The following is a 21,165-nucleotide window of genomic DNA, read 5'->3' as shown; positions in this document are numbered from 1 at the left end:
GATGGCTGAGTTGAAAGACACCTAAAACTATCATATATCCAAGAAGCTATAGAAAGATATATCTATCTAAATCTTTGCAAAGTCATGTCATAATTAAATCATTATTTAAACCATACTTTTACTCTTGAGAACTTCTAAGTATTTTTATTTGCTTTCCTAAATTGTTATTATCTTTAATATTTATTTTTATTGTTGTGACACCAAATGATTTATTTTACTTTCTTGCAAACAAGTTTATTGTTGGAAGCTATAACGCCTCAGTTCATGTGGATTCGATCTTTTTATACTATTACTTGAGACAAAGTATACTTGCACTAGTAAGACTTCTGAAAGTACATTGTGTTTTCAGAGCTACCATAAACCTAACTCGATCTCTCGCAACTAGCATCTACAAGTTCCTTTCTAAACTTATAAAATTGATATTATAGTGTATTTTTGGTTCTGCGGTATAATTGATTTTGACATAATTGATTTTGTCAAAATGCAGTTAAACGGAATTGATTTATGTTTGTATACAATAATGCAGAATTGATTACACAAAATGAATGTTGTTTGGATAGTTTTGATTGAAATTGATTTTGAATGTATAATTACTAAAATAGACATAGTTAAAAACGAATAAATTGACATAGTTGAATGTATATGTAGATCAATAATATATGTAGATATATTATTTAATTTAAATCAATAAATTTTCTATATTTAATTTAAAAATAAATAAATTTTTTGACAAAATTTGTTTATGTATTTTATATTTTTTTGATAAAATATATTGAAGTTAAATAATACTAGAGTTATTTGCCGAAAATGATAAAATATAGGGTAAAAGAAGAAATACAGTAAATCTGAACAGAAACATCATAAAGGAAGACCCAAACTTAGGTAAATCATGACCACAAATATTTTATGGGGCCAATTTAGTTCATCAAATTTTCAGATCAAGTTTGGTTCATCAAACTAAATACAAAGCAAAAATTTGGAAGGAAAGTGGTTGAGTTTATGGAGAAAAAAATAATGGAATGTTGGGTATGCCCTATGCAGCAAAAAGAAATGAGAATTGATGAAAGGTAGTAAAGGAAAATAATGAGTTGTAATAATCAAAATACAAAATTTAATATAGAATTGACTTTAGTTAACTCAAAATTAGGAATTGTAGCTTTAACTAAAACTGTTTTACGATATGAGAATTGATTTTGAGAAACTGAATCAAATATGTTGAAATTGTTTATTAGTTTTCACTTTTGAGTCTACTAAAAATGTTTTTGATGGTGTAGAAGCTGAAAGAAAGAGATGCATAATATAATTCGATTAGATGCATGTTTAAAGGAAAAAACACGCCACCAATGCATAAAAACTAATCTTTTTTTTAAAAAAAATCAATCTAAATTGACTCTTTTTTCATCTGTTTGATTTGAATTTTGTGAGAGAAGATTGCAAAAATTAAACCAAACCAAACCAATTTAACTATTTTTGACCGGTTATCAAATTTTTCCACCTAAAACCAAACCCATCGAATATACCCTTACTAGTTGCTTAGTTAATTGTGATAGGTAGGTATTTTTTTATTAACTTTTTTTTATATACTTCTCTCTATCATTGTTATAAGCAAATATTTTTTGTCAGATTTATTGAATATTTAATGTGGTCTATATCACAAACCAGATACAATAACTATTCAATGAATCTAAAAATCAAGTATTTGTTTGTAATAGTGACATGAGGGAGTAGGTATTTTCTTATTATTGAAAAAGTATACAAAATAAAAAAATCCTTAAAATTTTGTTGTTTGAATTATTTTTACTTTTTTACAGAGAAAAGGTCATCCCGCTAGTTTACGTAATGAACAAGTATCTGAATTCCAATGAGTACATAGTCAACAATAACACACTATATTTTCCATTAAAAAATATCATACTATAGTTTATATAAACTAAGACAAATGAACAACACTGAGTCCGGAGATAGATATGTCTGCTAAACTTATGCATGCTGTTCAGTACAATTCCTATGGCGGAGGTGCATCTGGATTGAAGGTGATGAAACTGTTCTTTTATTATTCTTTCTTGAAATTAACCAATTTGTTAGCTCGGTGATAAGAGTTTGACTTTATAACCTCAAATTAGTCAAAAATCAAATCTCATATGAGATAAATTGAAGTCGGTTTTGAAGTTGTTAGTAGTTTGTTTCTAATTTCACATTGCTTAGGTTCCTGGGTTGTTGAGTGTATAAAATATGTCTGAATACCTTCATCCTTTAAGCTAGCTTTTGGGATGAGATCAAAACTCATTTAACTGATACCAGAGCCGGGATAAGGATTGCAGTGTGGGAATTAGACCCAGACCCATGCTAGACGTGATTGTTGGTAGTTGTTTGTACTTTTGAAGTTGTTTGTAGTTTGTTTCTAGTCTTACATTGCTCAGGTTCCTGGGCTGGCTCATTTAACAAGATAGATGTAAATGTAGTTTTTTCTAGTCCCAAATTGCTAATTCCTTTTACATTTGAATAAGGTTCAATTCAATTATTTGTTTAAGCAGCATGTTGAAGTTCCAATTCCAACTCCAAAGACCAATGAAGTTTTAATCAAGTTGGAAGCAATTAGCATTAATCCATTAGATTGGAAGATTCAGCAGGGTGTTCTTCGCGCTATGTTTTTTCCTCGAAAGTTTCCCCACATACCTTGTATGACTCACTAATCCATCTTCTTTTTTACTTAAATCTTAGTTTGGATTGGTTTACAAAAATAATTTATTTGAGTTTAGTTCACACAAGCAATTCTCTTTGAGCTTGTTTGGATTGATTAATTTGAACTTATACTGACATAAACACTTGTGAGACTTTTTAGAAGAACTTATGAAAACAACTTGCGACATTTCCATGTATTTTCAGCTTATTTCCACACAGCCTACATGATAGCAAATGAAAACAACTTATGATTATATGAAAACAATTTGACAACATTTTATTTTTTGTTACAAAAATAACTTATACATAAACACTCATATGATAAGCTAAACACTTAATTAATTTGTTTATCCAAGCAAGACCTTGGTGTGAGACCAATGAAACAACTTATGACATGTTCGTAAACTGTTTTCAATAGCTTATGCTTTTGAAAACAACTATCCACAATAGTTTATGAAAATAATTATAGTTTATATGAAACAATTTGACTAAATTTTTCTATGATTGTAAAAATAACTTATATATAAGGGCTGATATGATAGCATTTATCCTACAAAAAGGGCTTAATTAAACTGTTTATCCAACCCGACTCATTTCCCTCCTTAATGTTATGATATCATTAACATTCCTTTTGATCATGGGACTTTGATTCAGGCACTGATGTAGCAGGAGAGGTAGTAGAGGTTGGACCACGAGTGAAGGATTTTAAAGTTGGAGATAAAGTTATTGCTAAACTCACAAATGAAGTACTTATATCTTTCTTTCCCTTCCTTAGGTTATTGTTTTTCATTTGTTTCTATCTTCTGTGTTATTTCAAGTGTGAATTTCAAACAATTTCTTGAAAGGAATTTTTTATTTTGGTTAAGTAGCATAGTGGCTAGAGCTCACACATTTAAATGTGGAGAAATGAGGTGCCCGGGGTTCGAACCTCGGCCCCTGCATATAATATGCAATATCCCTACCAACTGAGCTAAGCTAACGGGGATGAAAGAAATTGTTTTCTATTCTATAGAATCTATACTAGTAAAGATCCCGTCTCGCACTCATGCACGAATCTAGGAAAAAAATGGTAGGAAACAGAAGTGCAAAATTTTTGCCATGTGTCATGAGGCAAAGGATTTTCTTAGCATAGATAAATTGTTATTGGATTACTGTTTTGTTCTAATTGGTAAACCAAATTATATGGAGGAACACTAGAAAGGTATGATTTATGAAGCCTTACCCTCTTATATGCAGATGTAGTTTGTGCAGCTTGATCACAAGATGTAGTTTTGCTTCGTTGCCCCTCATATAGAGGTGTATACTACTCATGTGTTTATCTGAACACTAGTGTAATATTTGATGACAACACATGTTTTCTATTGTGAAATTGTGTTGTTGTGTAACAGGTTTATTCATATCAATTTCGTCAAATAGTGGTGCTACACTATCCTAGTTTCGCTATCAGGGCAGTAGCGCTAGCGCCTGCTTTTCCAGTTTCTGCTAGCGGATGTTACGGAAAAATAAAAAAAATAAAAACAGAATTTTAGAGTTTTTAAAATAATAAAACTGAAGAGTCAGTGATTATTACTCAAACGTGAGGTACCAGTAGTCCACTATTGGTAATATTGATTTGTATGCTCTTCTGCCCTGTACTTGTGGTACATATGCACTGGTAACATTACATATTTCTTGATCCACAACTATAGGAATATGATCCTATCTCTAATCTAACTGTATTATTCATATGTCAGTATATTAATTACAATGATTATTATCCGATTTTAATTTTGCTTTTATGTTGAATAACAGTATGGAGGTGGACTAGCTGAGTTTGCGGTGGCTAGCGAGAGCTTAACAGCTGCCAGACCATCTGAAGTATCAGCTGCTGAAGCTGCCGGTTTACCTATAGCCGGTATCACAGCTCATGATGCCCTCACCAAAAACGGAGGAATTAAGCTTGATGGGACTGGCGAGCAGAAGAATATTTTGGTAACTGCTGCTTCAGGTGGTGTAGGTGCATACGTTGTTCAGCTTGCCAAACTAGGGAACAACCACGTAACAGCCACTTGTGGTGCTCGCAACATTGACTTCGTTAAGAGCTTAGGGGCTGATGAGGTTCTTGACTACAAGACTCTGGAGGGAACATCACTGAAGAGTCCATCTGGTAAAAAATATGATGCAGTAATACATTGCACTATTGGAATACCGTGGTCAACTTTTGATCCTAATTTGACAGAGAGAGGAGTTGTAGTGGATGTAACACCTGGCCCAAGTTCAATGTTGTTTTCTGCGCTGCAGAAACTTACTTTTTCAAAGAAACGGTTGGTACCGTATTTTGTCGATGTCAAGCGCGAGGGCATGGAAGATCTCGCTCAGTTGCTGAAGGATGGAAAACTCAAGACAGTTATTGACTCCAAGTTTCCTTTGAGCAAAGCTGAAGATGCTTGGGCTAAGAGCATTGATGGCCATGCTACTGGAAAAATCATTGTTGAACCATAGGCACAGCTTGCTTGGTGATGTTATATTTATAGTTTCTATTTTTGTATATGATTGTTTGTGTTTTATATAGAAATGAATAACCTTGGATATATACTTTATATGTTGTAATTATTTTAGATTCATATATACGTGTTGATTCTTTCTTGCTGGTTTGTATGTGTTATAGAATGATTCTGTTGACGGGTGATTTGGAAATAAATGACTTAGGTTAATTGTTAGATGGCATTTCCCTAATTGTTATGATAAGTATTTGATACGATTTCACGAGGTCAATTGATTCACGTACTTCATCCAATGAAATGAAGAAAATAATTATTACTTAAAGTGTCGCACGACCATTTTATAACGTCTTCGAAAAGACACGAGGCTTACACTCACACCTAAAGGACTTTGTCAATGACGTCACCGATAACGCAGAGAATCGAAAAACTCCATGGATCTTTTAGCTTAGGCGCCATCTTGTTTTGGATACTAGTGTTACACTCCTCACTGAGTGCTACACTACCATCGTCATCGATCTTCTTCTTATTTGTCAAGATTTCTTTTAAGAACTTTGCATAAGAGGGAATCTGGGTTATGTCCTCTGTGAAAGGAATACTAATATGGAGCTTCTTCAAGTGCTCAACAAACTTTTGAATTGTTCCTCAATTTTCGCTTTCGCCAATCTTTGAGGGAACAAAATTGGGGGCTTATAAGGAGAATGAGGCACATAAGGTTTTTCTTTGTCCTCTTCAACTACCTCCTTTGCCTTTGGTGTTTGCTCGCTCTCTTTCTCGGTTGATATTGGCTCCTCAGTATTCTTCTCTATATCTCTCTTACCAACAGGGACCTCTAGCTCATTTCCACTTTGCAGTGTTAGAGCGTTTAAATTCCCTATCGGGTTTGGCTAGGGTTGTCCTGGAAAGTTTCCGGCAAGGGCAACTGTAGACGCTTGCTATTGGGCCACTTGGGAAATATGTTTTTCTAACATCTTGTTGTGAGTGGAGTGGCCATAGCTTCGACTTTACTTGCTAGTTGCTTTATCATCTAATTGGTATGGATGTTTTGGTTTAAGAAATCCTTGTTTTGTTAGGTCTAGGTCATGAAAAAGTTTTCCATCATCAGCTCAAGGTTTGATTTTATAAGAGCAGCGGGAGCAACATGGGCTCCTTTTTGGCCTTGAAAACCAGGGGGTGGCGGGTGCAGGACTGAGCGCAAAGGTAGGATTATTGTTCTTATAGAAGAAATTAGGATGAAGTCTCCATCCAGGATTGTATGTGTTGGAGTACGGGTTACCTTGTGCGTAATTTACCTGGTCTGTTTTGGCTAACAGTTAAAACTCAATAGTAATGTGCCCATGGACTCCATAGATTTCGCAATTGGAAGTCACGACAGCTACGATAGCTAGTGGAGTGATGCTCAAGTTATCTAACATTTGGTACATGGCGTCTACTTTTGCATTCATATAATCAAAGTTACTAACTTCGTACATCCCTCTTTTCGGTTGTGTTTTCTCAACGGGACTGCATTCACTCCTCCGCTGGTAATGGTTTTGAGCCATATCCTCAATTAGGCCATAGGCATCATTGAATAGCTTATTCAAGAGCTCCTACAACGGCATCAATGGTCATTCTTGTATTATAAAGAAGACCATTGTAGAATGTGTGAATTATCAGCCATTTCTCTAATTTGTGGTGTGGGCAAGCTCTCATTAACTCCTTATATCTCTCTCACGCTTCAAAAAGTGATTCATCGTCCATCTGCATGAAACATATAATTTGGTTCCTAAGTTGTGTTGTTTTGCTCTACAGGAAGTATCTAGCGAGGAACGCTTTCTTAAGTTCATTCCATGTCGTAATAGAGTTACATGATAGGGATTGTAGCCACGCCCTGGCTCTGTTCCTAAGGGAGAATGGGAATATAAGCAGACGAATGTCTTCGGGATCGACGTCATTGCTCTTAAGCGTATCTGCGAACTACACGAAGACAGAAAGGTTCAAGTTCAAGTCCTCCGTCCGGTTTTCGGAGAATTGGTTCTATTGTACTATTTGCAGCAAATAAGGTTTAAGTTCGAAATTATTCGCTGCAATCGTAGGGCGAACAATGCTCGAATGGGGCTCCTTATCATAGGGAACAACGAAGGCCTTAAGGGGTTGGTCATCATTATTGTCGCCCATTTATGTCTAAATTTCAGACTCTAACGGATTTTCACACTGCAATCGGCGTCTTACTCGTAAGTAGCGCTCAAGTTCATCTATGGGTCTAATAAGATTATCGGCACTTCAAGTTCTTCGCATGCAAAAATTAAAAACATAAAAATGCCTTAGTCTAGACGGCATAACAACGTAATCGTGATATTGCAAAATTTGGTCCCCAACAACGGCTTAAAAAACTTGATAAGCCGCAAGTATACGGCTGTACTAGTTTTAGTATAGAAGGTTTATCGAGTCCACAGAGACCAATTACAACCACCACTATGGTATCTACATAGACCAATTACACAAGTGCAATGGTATCAATAGTATATGTCATTGGCCAATTATGTTTAGCTAAGGCTACTAAAATAGTTGGTATTACGCAGAATAAAAATAATTAATTTAATTCAATAATATTAAAAAGAGGCTGGAACAATTATTTTTATCCACCTATGTTGCTTATACAAATTACAACACTCAATTATAATGAGAGCTACTCCCTCCGTTTTAAAATATATGTCATAATTTTGCGGTGTGCACTATTCACATGATTTACTTTTACTATATTTTTTATTTAATATATAAATATAAATATTAGCATGTAAGATGTTGTTTGATTTGTCTCAGTAAATATTTTCAAAATATTAATTTTTTATAATTTTTTACTTTAGATAATTGAAGATGTTAACAATCAAAGTTGTGCATTGGCATATACGAAATGATCGACTACAACATGTATTTTGAAACGGAGGAAGTATAATTTTGTAGAAAAGTACTAAATTAATGGTAGCGCCCAGTTTTGTTGGTGCGTTACCAGACTTTTCATAGTGCAGAGCTACCAAAATTCTACTACTGAGACATAATTAAACATGCAAATTATGCTTTTAATAGATTCATAATAAGAAACAGTAAAGAAATGAAACCTTGAGAATTAATGGAAACTGAACTTTGAAATTAATAGTGCTCCGAAGGGAGACTAAAAGTAAGGCAACACAGCAGTAGCAGTAACATAATAATAAAGAACAGCAGTAAAATTGCACAAAATTACACATAAAAATTAAAACAATTTATCCAATCAGCATGCCACGTCAAATAAGTTGACCAATCATATGGCATCAAGTTGATTTCGATGGAATCTTTGAATGGCAACGAGGAATCTAAAAGAATATATTTTAGAGAGGAGTGAACGAAAACTCGTTTAAATGATGGGAAAAACATTATTTAACCCAACTAGTTTTTATTGGTTATCATTTTTTTTCCTCCTAAAACCGAACCCATCGATTATACCTTTGCGTAGTTAACTCGGGGAGTATTTTTTATTAATTTATTTTGACATAGTTTTTTTATTATTTAGAAAAAATAAATAAACAATATTCATTCATTCAAATTGTTAAATTACATATATACAGTACAAATTTAAAGTCGATAAAAACAAAAATGATGAATCTTGGAACAAACTCACAACGTCCATAATAGCATAAAATGGAAAAGTAATTATTCAAGTCTTCGAAATACTCATATCTTTAGATTTGCAACGTTGACGACGACAAAGTCATTGATTGAATTTGCACTTGTTCAAAGTTAATCTTTCAACCATAATCAAATCAACACCAACGCACTAAGACATGAAATCAAAAACACGCTGCAGAATGATGAGAAATCAAAACAAACAGACTCGTGAAAAGACGACGAAATCACAAAAACAAACGAAGGAAGAAGGAAAAACGTTCAGAGCAGAGATTTTGGGTCAAAATTGATCATAAATCATCATTTTTCAGTAGATCAAGAAGAAGAAGAGTGGTGAGGGCTAGGTTTGAAAAGGAAAAAGAGAAAGAGAGACTTTGTATACAGAAGAAAAATCTACAAAAAAAAATTAGTTTGAATTATTTTTATTGAGAAAGGTCTTCATGCATGTTTACGTAATGACCAAGTATCATATGAATTCCAATGAGTACAAATCAATGTTCAACAATAACATACTACAGTTTTCAGTCAAAAATAACATACTAGTATAGTTTAAAAACTAAAGACAAAGTGAGCAAAACAATGTCCGGAGATAGATATGTCTACAAAACTTATGAAAGCTGTTCAGTACAATTCCTATGGTGGAGGTGCATCTGGATTGAAGGTGATGGCCTCTTTCTCATCTCTTTTACAAAAGATTTTCTTTCTTTTTTTCGCTCTTTCTTTAAATAAATCTAGTTGTCATCTCACTGATAAGAGTTTGACTTCATAATCTCACGAGCGACAAAGTTCAAATCTCATCTGAAACAGCTGTAAAATAGTTGTTAATGTCAATGTTATTAATTCTAGTTTTCTCTTTTTAAACAGCATGTTGAAGTTCCTGTTCCAACTCCAAAGACCAATGGAGTTTTAATCAAGTTGGAAGCAATTAGCATTAATCCATTTGATTGCAAGATTCAGAAGGGTGTTCTTCGCGTTATGCGTTTTCCTCGAAAATTTCCCCACATACCTTGTATGACTCACTAATACATCTTTTTACTTAAATCTGAGTTTGGATTGGCTAATAGAAATAATTTGAGTTTATTCAGTGACATAGACAATTCTCTTTGAGATTGTTTCGATTGATTTATTTAAATTTATCCGGTGACATAAAAACTTTTAGCTTGCGTCATGTCCATCTATTTTCAAGCTTATTTCCATAAAGTATACATGATAGCATATGAAAACAACTTGTAGCTTATATGAAAACAATTTATACGCTGTTTATCCAAACCGACTCATTCTCTACTTACTTTTATAATAACATTCCTTTGATCTTGGTACTTTGATTCAGGCACTGATGTAGCAGGAGAGGTAGTAGATGTTGGACCACAAGTCAAGGATTTTAAAGCTGGTGATAAAGTTATTGCTGTGCTCACACATCAAGTACTTATCTTTCTTTTACTTCTTTAGGGTTACTGTTTTGATTTATTTCATAGCAACGGCCCTGTATACAATCTACACTAGTAAAGATCTCACACACTCACACGGTTCTGGGAAAATCATGGTAGGAAAAAGAAGTGTAAAACTTTTTCCGTGTCATTAGGGGAAGGCTTTGATTAGCATAGATAGATAGATGGTTTGATAGAGTTGGGGATACATACATACGTACATACATACTGTGCGGCTTCCTCGCTATTTTCCCGCACCGCTGCCTGCTATATCACAGCATATTTTTGGCATTCTGCTATTTTCTGTAGCCCACATTGGTAACATTGATCCATATGCTCCTCTGCCCCTACTTGTGGTACATATGCACTGGTAACATTAAATATATCTTGATCCACAACTACAGGGATATGATCCTATCTCCAATCCTTTGTATTATTCATATGTCGATATATTTTTTTTTTGACAAACACTCATATGTCGGTATATTAATTACAATGATTATTATCCGATTTCAACTTTGCTTTATGTTGAATGACAGTATGGAGGTGGACTAGCTGAGTTTGCAGTGGCTAGCGAAAACTTAACAGCTGCCAGACCATTTGAAGTATCAGCTGCTGAAGCTGCGGGTTTACCTATAGCCGGTCTCACAGCTCATGGTGCCTTATCTAAAATCGGAGGAATTAAGCTTGATGGGACTGGCAAGCAGAAGAATATTTTGGTAACTGCTGCTTCAGGTGGTGTAGGTATGTATGCTGTTCAACTTGCCAAACTAGGGAACAACCATGTCACTGCTACCTGTGGTGCTCGCAACATCGACTTGGTTAAGAGCTTAGGCGCTGACGAGGTTCTTGACTACAAAACTCCGGAGGGAACATCACTGAAGAGTCCATCTGGTAAAAAATATGATGCAGTAATACATTGCACCATTGGAATACCGTGGTCAACTTTTGATCCTAATTTGTGTGAAAAAGGGGTTGTCGTGGATTTAACACCTGGCCCAAGTTCAATGTTGTTTTCTGCGCTGCAGAAACTTACTTTTTCAAAGAAGCGGTTGGTGCCATTTTTTTCAACAATCAAGCGCGAGGGCTTGGAACATCTCGTTCAATTGGTGAAGGATGGAAAACTCAAGACAATTATTGATTCTAAGTTTCCTTTGAGCAAAGCTGAAGATGCTTGGGCTAAGAGCATTGATGGCCATGCTACTGGGAAAATCATTGTTGAGCCATAGGCACAGTTTGCTTGGTGATGTTGTATTTATAGTTTCTAGTTTTGTATACGATTGTTTGTGTTTTATATAGAAATGAATAACCTTGGATACTTTATATGTTGTAAGTATTTTAGATTCATATATATGTGTTGATTCTTTCTTTCTGGTTTGTATGTGAAATAAAATGGTTCTCTCGTTTGAGGAGTGATTTGAAAATAAATGACATATGTAGGATAAGTATTTGATTCGATTTCATGAGGTCGATTGATTGACATAGTTGATCCTATGAATGGAGAAATTGTTTTGCTGCTGTTGATGATCATTATTCTGTATTCTAATGATATAAAGTGGTTTTCTTCTCTAACTGTAACATCTTTCTAATATTGCTAGCATAGGCTAAAATTTCCCACAACAGATTGTAGACAGAACTTAGAATGTGTTTGGATGGGAGATTTCGTTAGAACGGATGAATATATGAGTGAAGTATTAGCATTATTACTTAAGTATCAAGAAAAGAGAGAAAGGTTGCATACAAAATAACTACGGCAGTAGAATTCTCCTCATAGAAGAAGAGGGTCTCTCTCTGCTCACGCCACTCCTGTCCCTCTCTCGTACATCTCTGACGAACACACTGTGTTCAACAGTTCTCTCTCACTCCCTTCAGCTCTCTCTTTGATTGTTCTTCTCTATCGATCTCAGATCACACTTCTCTCGTGTCACCTTTCGTACTGTGTTCACTATATATTTCAAAATATATATATAGATACATATGACAATCTTATTTCAATTATGCAGGATTGCAGCAATTGTATTTCATAAAACTCTTAGAAGTTCAGCAGTAAACTTAATAACTTGAGCTATGTTTTGAATTTTTTTCTGGTTATATGCTAATGACCATTTTATTACCGTCTTCAAAAAGATTTAAACAACATGCTATTTTTCGCTATCCACGATCGATGACACTGAAATAGTATTGAATAAACTTGTTTTGTGTGTAGTCAATGAGAAATAATGAAGTAAATATGCTTCCACATGCTATGTACATATAATACATTTTCCATTTCTGATATTTTGTCTGAATTTTTGAATTAATATTCTACTGAATTAGGCAATAAACTAATTCTTTTGATCATAAGAACACGACATTTCCTTCCAACCCAATTACTTGTCCATGGTGGATCTTTAGACACAAGTTGATAGCCTGCATTTGTGTACAATGTTCGAGCACCCAAATCTTCTTCATAAGCTCTAAGGACAAGAAACTCATTACCCCACAAATTGGATATTATGTCACATGCTTTTAACATAGCAGTTGCTATTTTCCTCCTCCTGTGCCATCAATTAGTCTCATTAACATATAGTTTCACAACATCACATGAAAAATATCAATGTGTAAAATGTTGTTAAACCACTAGTTGCTAATGTTAGCGATCGATTTGATATTTTGATATCTAATATCAGTCACTATATAACAGTTTTTTTTTTTGTGTGTTCAGGGACTCAGTTGCAAATATTTTATTTCAATGACCTATTTAAAAATACTTGAATATTTCAGAGATGTCATAGTAATAAAATCTTTTAATCACCTGAAAGCATTGGAGACAGCTATGCCTGATATGTAAAGGTACTCTTGTGCATCAGCAGGGAGATGTTCAAGCACATCTTGGTCTCTCATTACAGTAACATCTATAACACCCACAAGTTCCTTTGGTGAATCTTGATCATTCTCAGCCACCAAACAAGCATACCTAAATAATAGTATATACATTAGTTGCTAATGTTTTACACAAGATCAATTTATTATCTCATGCTTCAGGTTTATCATGAGTTTTTTGATTTAACAAAAAATAAAAAAATTATTTAGGTCACCAATTTCATATTGATAAATGATAATCTACATAAGCTTGTTTAGAAATAACAACTATTGTACCTATCAGGAGGTGAGTATTTAAGCTTGTAAAGCAGCCCTGAAAGCACTTCAGCCTATTTGGGTCAAGAATGAATAAAACATTACACAACCAGCTAAAGGCAAATAAATTAACTATTATCTAAAGAGACTAAATCGGTCTCGGTCAGCATAGCTCAATTGGTAGAAATAGAAACATTGCATTATATATGTAGGAGTCGGAGATAGAACTTTGAATTCGCCATTTATTCTTGGGATAATAGTCACTTTGGTTCCCGAATGAGTAATGAATAGTCACAATAGTTCTTCAATGTATCCAAATTTCAAAATAGTCCCTGATTGTCCACTCTGTTGGTCAAAATAATCACTGGTGCTAAAATAATCTCTCAATGCTCACAATAACTCTTTTCATTAATGATTAAATTGACAATAAGTAAATACTTATAAGAACTGATATAACAATAACTAAGTATATTGAAAGACTGATATGACAGTATTAATGAAGCATTTTAACATCAGAAACTATTTTGACTAACGAATTGCATGATCATGGACTATTTTGAAATTTGTATACATTGAAAGACTATTGTGACTACTCATTACGTATTAATGGACCAAAGTGACTATTACTCCCTTTATTCTTTTAAGAAATTCTAACCACCACTATACTATTTAGGAAAACAACTAAATTTACTCCTACAATTTGAGAAGCTAAATTGGTATTTGACTCCTCTGATTATTACTCCTTATATAACTTTTCAATTTCATCCATCAAAGTACATTACATAAAGAGGTAACCCCTCTTCAAATTCCATGGGACATGAACCATATACTCCCCCTAATTTCACATCAAGAGAGTTTGGATAAAACAATTTTTACACTCAAGTTCCACAGTATTTCAAAATCTTGTTACTATTTAAACAATTTCTTAATAAATGAAGATGAAATATAAACACTAATAAAAAGAGAGAAACAGAACCTTAAAGAATTGAAAGAACAAGTCATTGAAAAGAGCTACAGGATCATGAAAAGCTTCAGCTTGAACTAGAGCTGCCATTTTTATCTCATCTGCATTCTCAATTAATCTCCTTATCCTCCATCCATATTCACACACCAAAAAATCCAAATTTTGCTTCATATTTTCACTACTATTCTCAATTTCCAACTTCACTTTTTGATCAGCAAAATATAATTGTTCTGAACTACTTGTACTATTACTGCTACAGCATTGTATCTTTGAAACACTCCAAGTTTTTCTTTTTCTTCTTACTCTATAACATGCATTTTTTGGTGTTGTTATAACATCATAATACCTAAAGTTTGAACATATAACATGCTTATGAGAAATATGTGGGTTGCTTGAAAATAAATGTGCCATTCATAAACTAAAGAAATGGTAATTTTAGGCTACAATTCATAGCCTATAGTTTCTTAATGTTCACTCAGTTTCTACGATTGGTATTTGATTTTAGGCCTTGATTTTATTTTGGTATTGTTATCTTAAAATCTATGAGAGGATTTAGAGTGGGACCAAGGGTATTTGTGTGGTTTCTTTTAGTTGGTGGCCAACAATATTTATCTTTCTATAAGCCACGTGCATGTTATGTCAGCCAAAGAAAATTTTATTTTTAGTTTTGTTATTACTTTCATGAATGTCAATCTCAAGGACTAAACAAGTGTGTTGCTTGTTTAATTTCAAAGCTTAGGCCTTATCCTCGTAATAAAAGTCCTTAATCACAAACACCGATACTATGGTTGAGAGTTATGAGGGGTTAAAATATGAGTAGTGATATTTGTGACAATTATTATGATAATATTTTTTTTTATTGGTAAAATTAATGGAGAGAAAAAAAAAAGGAAGTGAGAGAATAAAAATATAATATCATTTTTCTAAACAATAGAGATAAAGTTGTCATAAAATAGTTGTACAAATATATTTTTTTAAAAATATTTTTATGCCCTGTTATATGAATGAGTTCCAATTTAAAGATGAGAAAAACACAAGAAGGGGGGTTGAATTGTGTTAGTTTTTTCTTCGTTGATCAGAAGCAGATAGAGTTCCACTTCTGAAGTGGTGTTCAAGATCTAATTGCAACAGATAAAACAGAGAGAGAGTGAGAGAGAGAGAGAGAGAGAAGAAAGACACAAAGCAATTATACATGTTCCTTCCACAAACCGGAAGTCAGTCCTGTCCCCATTGCACTTCCAAGGAGAGTTCACTAAAATGTAATATCTGATTACACTGCTCACTGCTAAAACTAGCAAGAGATTTCAAACTACTCAAGCACAACTGCAAGAGATTTTCTATGCTCTTGAACACAATCAAGAGACTTCTTATGCTCAAGCACAACTGCAAGAGACTTCTATTCAAACAGAATTACAAAGAAAATTATTTGAGGTTGAACACTTGATATACAAACAGTAGTGTTCACAATACAAATCAGATACAAACTCTTAAGACTCTAGAATTTCTAAAATATGAACTTTGATAAGAAATTCTAAGTGAACTTTTGATGCAGAACAATTTCAGTAGAGTTTTGGCACTTGTAAATTGTTGTAGAGTCCTTGCCATTCTCTAAGTCTTCACTCCTTTATATAGAGGTGTGAAAGAGACGTTGTGAATTGTCAGCACATTAAAATAGAGTCGTTTGAAGCTTTGATCAATCATCAATGATCTTTTGCCTGATATGGTTATTGTCCTATGAAGGATCCATTTCAAATACATTCCAAGTATGAAGGAACATTGTTGCAGGCATAGCTATTATTCTTGTCATGTAGCAGAGACACAAACTGAGCAGTGGAGGTAATGGTTGTACACTTCGTACAATTGTACTTTGTCAAAGCTCTTCAAAAAGCAAGCATCCAATGTCTTCAACTTCATTTGAATTAGCTGTTGCTTCACTCTTCTGGTCTTCTGGAATGCTCAGACGAGATTAAATCTATTTAACAGCCTTTGAATCTTTAAGTCTCTCATCTTCTGATGATCTTCAGCTTCTGGTGATCTTCAGACTTCAGCTTATGATGAACTTGCTTCTGATGACGTCATCACTTCAGGAGCATTTAACTTCAGGAGCACTTATCTTCAGATGCTTCAAGCTTCCTTTTTGTTGATTCCATGGCTCTTAATTTGTTCTTCCAGAACTTACAAATTCACTTAACCTTGTATATGGTTTTGTACACTTGAACAAATATTAGCATATCTAATTGACAATTTTTAATACCTTGTTTTCATCAAAACTCTCAAAGAGTAATGTTAAACACATTTTGTTCAACACAATTAACTTACTATTGAAATTATTTAGAACATTCAAAATAAAGATACTCATTTTTTATATGTAAATGTATCACATTTATGCACATCACTGATTTATAATTTTTTTTAATAATATTTATGGGTTAAATATGTTTTTGGTCCCTATAAATGTATCAACTTTTCGTTTTAGTCCCTCTAAAATTTTCCTTCAACTTTTAGTCCTAAAAAATTTTCCATCTTCACTTTTGGTCCCTAATATATTGAATTGAGAGTGATAAAAGTAATAGTAATAAGAGTTATTAATTACTTTTCAATGCAATATTAATTACTTTTTTCCAATTATAACTCTAATTAATATTACTTTCATCAATCTCAATTCAATATATTCTACTTTACATTTATGATAATGGTAAATGCATTAATTTTTGACAAGAACACTTAATCCTTCCCTAATATATTTTTCTTAATAAGTGTAAAATGAGCAAAAGACTCGCTTAAATTATGACGGAAGGAGTATTAACTGAAGTTATAATTAAAAAAGTAAAAATAAAATAAGTCAATTATTTCAAAACACCCCCCCCCCCCCCCCCCCCCCCCCCCCCGAAATTGTAAGTTTCGTCAATTACCCCCTGAAATTAAGAAAACTGCCCCGAAATTGTAAGTTTCGTCAATTACCCCCTGAAATTAAGAAAACTGCACAACGTTAATCAATTTACCCCTCCGTGAAATTCTTCTGTTAGTCAACATGACGTTTTGCAAATACCCCCTTGAAGTTTTGCACTTATGTGCAAAATGCCCCCTGAACTTGATTTTTTTTTTCTTATCCTTAAAAGTGACTGCATTATCACTTAATTGTGGTGCATACTAGCAAAATTTTGACGGTATACAACCATATATGTTCCCTGAAATGATCAAACATTAACCATGTTTAGGAGGCATTTTGCAAAACTTCATGTTAAATGATAGAAGAATTTGACGAAGGGGGTAAATTGATTAACATTATGCAATTTCAAAGAGATGATTGAAATTTTGTTAATTTCAAGAGAGTAATCGATAAAACTTACATTTTCGGAGAGTAATTGTCTATTTCTTCCTTATTTATTATGGAAACATAGAACATAAAAATAGTTGAATAAATATCATTTATGTTAAAGAAAGAGAAAAACAAGATAAGTTTGCAAAAAAGAACAATGACAGACAGCATAGGATTCGGCCGCTGAATGTCTTTTGAAACCATCTAGGAGTTGTCGTCAGTACAGACTGTAGTTCATACTTTGTTCAACTTCTCACTTCCACTCCAACATCTCTCCAATGGCCGAAAATAACCCTCCAAACCCTACTCCTCCTCATGAAGAAACCTATTCATCCCCCCTAACCCCTGAACCGGAGCTCCCGGTTACACAGAAAACTGAACTAACCGATGAACCTTCACAACAACCTGAAACAGTAACCGATACTAAAGGTAACCCATCACAAGAAGAAGATGTTGTTGCAGCTGAAGATTCCACAGAACCCTCAAAAGAAGAACAAAAAGAACCCAATCAGAACAAGATTCCACAGAATCTAGGCTCATTCAAAGAAGAAAGCAACAGAGTAACCGATCTATCCGAATCCGAACGAACCTCCCTTCAACAATTCAAAACTCTTCTAACAGATTCCCTCAAAGATGACCAACAAGTTTCAATCTACGGCGTTCCTCTTCTCGAAGACGAACGCACAGACACAATCCTCCTCAAATTCCTCCGAGCACGCGACTTCAAACCAAAAGAATCACACACAATGCTCAAAAACACACTCCAATGGAGAAAATCATTCAACATAGACGCACTTTTAGACGAAGATCTTGGCGATGATTTAGATAAAGTTGTTTTCATGCATGGTTTTTCGAGGGAAGGGCATCCTGTTTGTTATAATGTGTATGGTGAGTTTCAGAATAAGGAGCTTTATGAGAAGACATTTGGAAGTGAAGAAAAGAGGGAGAGGTTTTTGCGTTGGAGGGTTCAGTTTTTGGAGAAAAGTATTAGGAAACTTGATTTTAGTCCTGGTGGTGTTAATACTCTTTTTCAAGTTAATGATCTTAAAAACTCTCCTGGTCCTGCTAAAAAGGAATTAAGGGTTGCTACTAAAATGGCTTTGGAGTTGCTTCAAGATAATTATCCAGAGTTTGTTGCTAAACAGGTTTATGATTCACACTTCACACTTTACTTTCGCAATTTTGATGTTTTTCTATTTATATACCTATGTTATCTTATTGTTTAGGGTTAATACCTCAAATAGCCTAACCGACTTGGGTTGGCTTGGTGATATTGGCTTCTGGTGGTATTGACTTGGGATCTGGGAGTGTGCTCCTTCTCTCCCGATGCCAATTTGGATGGGCTAATTCAGCTTCTTAAAAAAAATACCTCAAATAGCCCCTGTAATTTGGGCGAGGTCTGAAAATAGGTAAAATGAAAGAACGATACCACCTCTGTAATTTTGTATTCTTCAAATTTTATCGAATTACAGGGGCTATTTGAGGTATTAACCCTATTGTTTATGTGTCAGTCATTATTTTAGTTATTGAAATTGTAGGGATTGGATACGGGGTAGTTTGATCCTCAAATTTATGAAATGGTGTTATTACTTTAAATTGAAGGTTGTTAGTCAATTCAATCCCTATGTCATCTGACAAAGTCAAAAATGTTGAGTTGACAAGTTGTTGAGTAGCATCATGTTTCCATACATCTGATAGGGTTTTCGATGGTATCTATTTTGCGATTTAGATTTATCAGAATTGATTGATGGAGAGACTAAATTGATTGTTGAGTTTCAATTTTAGGGGCTAATTTGCCATTTTGAATATTTGGACATCAAATTACTTGATCCTTACAGTTTTGAGGATTAAAATGGTGATTCACTCATTTATCCAGAAAGGGGGAATTAATAGTATGTGGAACTAACGGTTCACATTGAAGGCGTATCCGGTGTCCAATATGTGATTACAATCAGTTATTCTAGATTTTTAAATTATTACCAGTATTGACGTGTCAGTGTTATGTTTGGTGTTAGTGCTTCATGGATAGTAAGTGATTTGAGTTATGGAATGATGACTGATATGGTGTGTTTTCTTTGTTGTTTAAATTCAATTCGCTAGGTTTTCATCAATGTGCCATGGTGGTATCTTGCATTCTATACCATTCTCAATCCGTTCTTGACTCAAAGGACAAAGAGCAAATTTGTGTTTGCAGGCACATCCAAGTCTCCTGATACACTTTTCAAGTTAGTGAAGTGAACAATGAGAGCATTGTTAACCACCCTTATATTTTTTATTCTTTTTCAATGTTTGCTCTTCGGTTTGTTTTTTGGGTTGTGATTTGTGAACTCACTTTCTATTTTTGTTTTTGAAATTAAATAGGTATATCACTCCCGAGCAAGTGCCAGTTCAATATGGTGGCCTGAGTGTTGATTTTTGTGATTGCAACCCGGATTTCAGCATTAATGATCCTACCACAGAAATTCCTGTAAAGCCGAGCACAAAGCAAACTGTGGAAATTGCTATTTATGAGGTGTGTTTCCGCTCTTCTTTTTCTAACTACGCTGGACTCTAATGTTTCTGTTGTTACTTGTTAGTTTATGAATGGAATATCTCAGCGAATTGATGTGTGTGATCTGCAGAAATGCATTATAGTCTGGGAGTTGCGTGTCGTGGGCTGGGAGGTTAGTTATAGTGCTGAATTCAAACCAGATGATAAGGATGCATACGGAGTTATTATACAGAAGGCTACAAAGATGACCCCGACTGATGAACCAGTGGTTTCAAATAGCTTTAAAGTTGCAGAACTTGGAAAGTTGTTCCTCACTGTCGACAATCCCACCGTGAAAAAGAAGAGGCTTCTTTACAGGTTCAAGATCAAACCCTACTCTGATTGAGAGAAAATCATCTCGTCTCGAGTGATTTTGGATACAAGAAGGAAATTGAGCTTGATGAGTAAGAAGTTTGTGTGTCATAATTTGTTCAGTCCATTATTCATCTATAGTTTTGGTCTTGAGTTGTTTGTTGATTGCTTTCTCCGTTTTTATTGTATTTAATACTTTATTTATTTCTAGAAAAACATTTTTTGAGCTAGTCTAAATTTGTTCTTTTACTTTCTGGTTATGAGTAATGTCGAGGAAGGGAGTAGTAGCACATGGAGTTTGAAATTGAGTTGGTTTGAGATTGTGTGTATTAGCCGAATTATCTGTCACTTTAAGATAACCAGATTACGAGATGTTTAAATGTAAAATTTTGGCCTATTTCAGTTGACTTAGTTTCCTTGAGCTTATCAACTAGCATAAGCATTTGTGAGACTGTTTGAGAGAGCTAATTAAAATTGCTTATGACATGTTCATAAGTTGTTTTCAGCTTATTTCAATAAGATCTCTTAGATAGCTTATGAAAGTAGCTTATAACTCTATTTTATCTCTTGTGATAGAAATAGCTTATGATTAAAGACTTTTATGCATAAGTTGTTTATCCAGACAACTCTTACTATGTTGCATTACATAATGGTCCCAATTTCAGAGTAAAGTGGAGGGATTTGTTAGTCAG

General features: G+C 34.0%; 4 protein-coding genes and 1 non-coding gene across 5 annotated transcripts; 4 read left to right on the top strand and 1 right to left on the bottom strand.

The window, feature by feature from the left end:
* Positions 1-1,889: 1,889 nt before the first annotated feature.
* On the top strand, positions 1,890-5,313 carry LOC120580113 (chloroplast envelope quinone oxidoreductase homolog). The gene is made up of 4 exons (XM_039833185.1): positions 1,890-2,033; positions 2,535-2,679; positions 3,337-3,428; positions 4,474-5,313. Exons 1-4 carry the CDS (start codon positions 1,968-1,970, stop codon positions 5,161-5,163), a joined length of 993 nt encoding a protein of 330 aa, XP_039689119.1. The 5' UTR covers positions 1,890-1,967; the 3' UTR covers positions 5,164-5,313.
* A 1,515-nt stretch (positions 5,314-6,828) lies between these two features.
* LOC120580388 (small nucleolar RNA R71) lies at positions 6,829-6,934 on the top strand. Its single transcript, XR_005646112.1, has one exon. It is a non-coding gene; the product is annotated as a small nucleolar RNA R71 (small nucleolar RNA).
* A 2,370-nt stretch (positions 6,935-9,304) lies between these two features.
* LOC120580112 (chloroplast envelope quinone oxidoreductase homolog) lies at positions 9,305-11,606 on the top strand. The gene is made up of 4 exons (XM_039833184.1): positions 9,305-9,465; positions 9,669-9,813; positions 10,135-10,226; positions 10,771-11,606. The coding sequence occupies exons 1-4, from the start codon at positions 9,400-9,402 to the stop codon at positions 11,458-11,460; spliced, it is 993 nt and encodes a 330-aa protein (XP_039689118.1). The 5' UTR covers positions 9,305-9,399; the 3' UTR covers positions 11,461-11,606.
* An 842-nt stretch (positions 11,607-12,448) lies between these two features.
* Positions 12,449-14,832, bottom strand: LOC120580115 (uncharacterized). Its single transcript, XM_039833188.1, has 4 exons — positions 14,325-14,832; positions 13,370-13,422; positions 13,026-13,187; positions 12,449-12,768 (listed from the first exon to the last, which is right to left on the bottom strand). Exons 1-4 carry the CDS (start codon positions 14,721-14,723, stop codon positions 12,528-12,530), a joined length of 855 nt encoding a protein of 284 aa, XP_039689122.1. The 5' UTR covers positions 14,724-14,832; the 3' UTR covers positions 12,449-12,527.
* Positions 14,833-17,771: 2,939 nt separating this feature from the next.
* On the top strand, positions 17,772-20,884 carry LOC120580125 (patellin-3). The gene is made up of 4 exons (XM_039833273.1): positions 17,772-18,776; positions 19,732-19,856; positions 19,993-20,143; positions 20,253-20,884. Exons 1-4 carry the CDS (start codon positions 17,910-17,912, stop codon positions 20,505-20,507), a joined length of 1,398 nt encoding a protein of 465 aa, XP_039689207.1. The 5' UTR covers positions 17,772-17,909; the 3' UTR covers positions 20,508-20,884.
* The last annotated feature ends 281 nt before the right edge of the window (positions 20,885-21,165 follow it).

The sequence above is a fragment of the Medicago truncatula genome, chromosome 4 (genome assembly GCF_003473485.1).
Source record: "Medicago truncatula cultivar Jemalong A17 chromosome 4, MtrunA17r5.0-ANR, whole genome shotgun sequence".
NCBI lineage: Eukaryota > Viridiplantae > Streptophyta > Magnoliopsida > Fabales > Fabaceae > Medicago > Medicago truncatula.
This window is presented reverse-complemented; position numbering and strand designations above follow the sequence as displayed.

Excerpts from the sequence above, each read along its gene's own strand:
- LOC120580113 (XM_039833185.1), top strand. The coding sequence starts at position 1,968 with ATGTCTGCTAAACTTATGCATGCTGTTCAGTACAATTCCTATGGCGGA. Across the intron at positions 2,680-3,336 it reads AAAGTTTCCCCACATACCTT|GCACTGATGTAGCAGGAGAG; the intron begins GTATGACTCACT and ends ACTTTGATTCAG. Across the intron at positions 3,429-4,473 it reads TTGCTAAACTCACAAATGAA|TATGGAGGTGGACTAGCTGA; the intron begins GTACTTATATCT and ends GTTGAATAACAG.
- LOC120580112 (XM_039833184.1), top strand. The coding sequence starts at position 9,400 with ATGTCTACAAAACTTATGAAAGCTGTTCAGTACAATTCCTATGGTGGA. Across the intron at positions 9,814-10,134 it reads AAAATTTCCCCACATACCTT|GCACTGATGTAGCAGGAGAG; the intron begins GTATGACTCACT and ends ACTTTGATTCAG. Across the intron at positions 10,227-10,770 it reads TTGCTGTGCTCACACATCAA|TATGGAGGTGGACTAGCTGA; the intron begins GTACTTATCTTT and ends GTTGAATGACAG.
- LOC120580115 (XM_039833188.1), bottom strand. The coding sequence starts at position 14,723 with ATGGCACATTTATTTTCAAGCAACCCACATATTTCTCATAAGCATGTT. Across the intron at positions 13,423-14,324 it reads TGTTCTTTCAATTCTTTAAG|GCTGAAGTGCTTTCAGGGCT; the intron begins GTTCTGTTTCTC and ends TGACCCAAATAG. Across the intron at positions 13,188-13,369 it reads AAATACTCACCTCCTGATAG|GTATGCTTGTTTGGTGGCTG; the intron begins GTACAATAGTTG and ends ACTATTATTTAG.
- LOC120580125 (XM_039833273.1), top strand. The coding sequence starts at position 17,910 with ATGGCCGAAAATAACCCTCCAAACCCTACTCCTCCTCATGAAGAAACC. Across the intron at positions 19,857-19,992 it reads TCTCCTGATACACTTTTCAA|GTATATCACTCCCGAGCAAG; the intron begins GTTAGTGAAGTG and ends GAAATTAAATAG. Across the intron at positions 20,144-20,252 it reads TGGAAATTGCTATTTATGAG|AAATGCATTATAGTCTGGGA; the intron begins GTGTGTTTCCGC and ends TGTGATCTGCAG.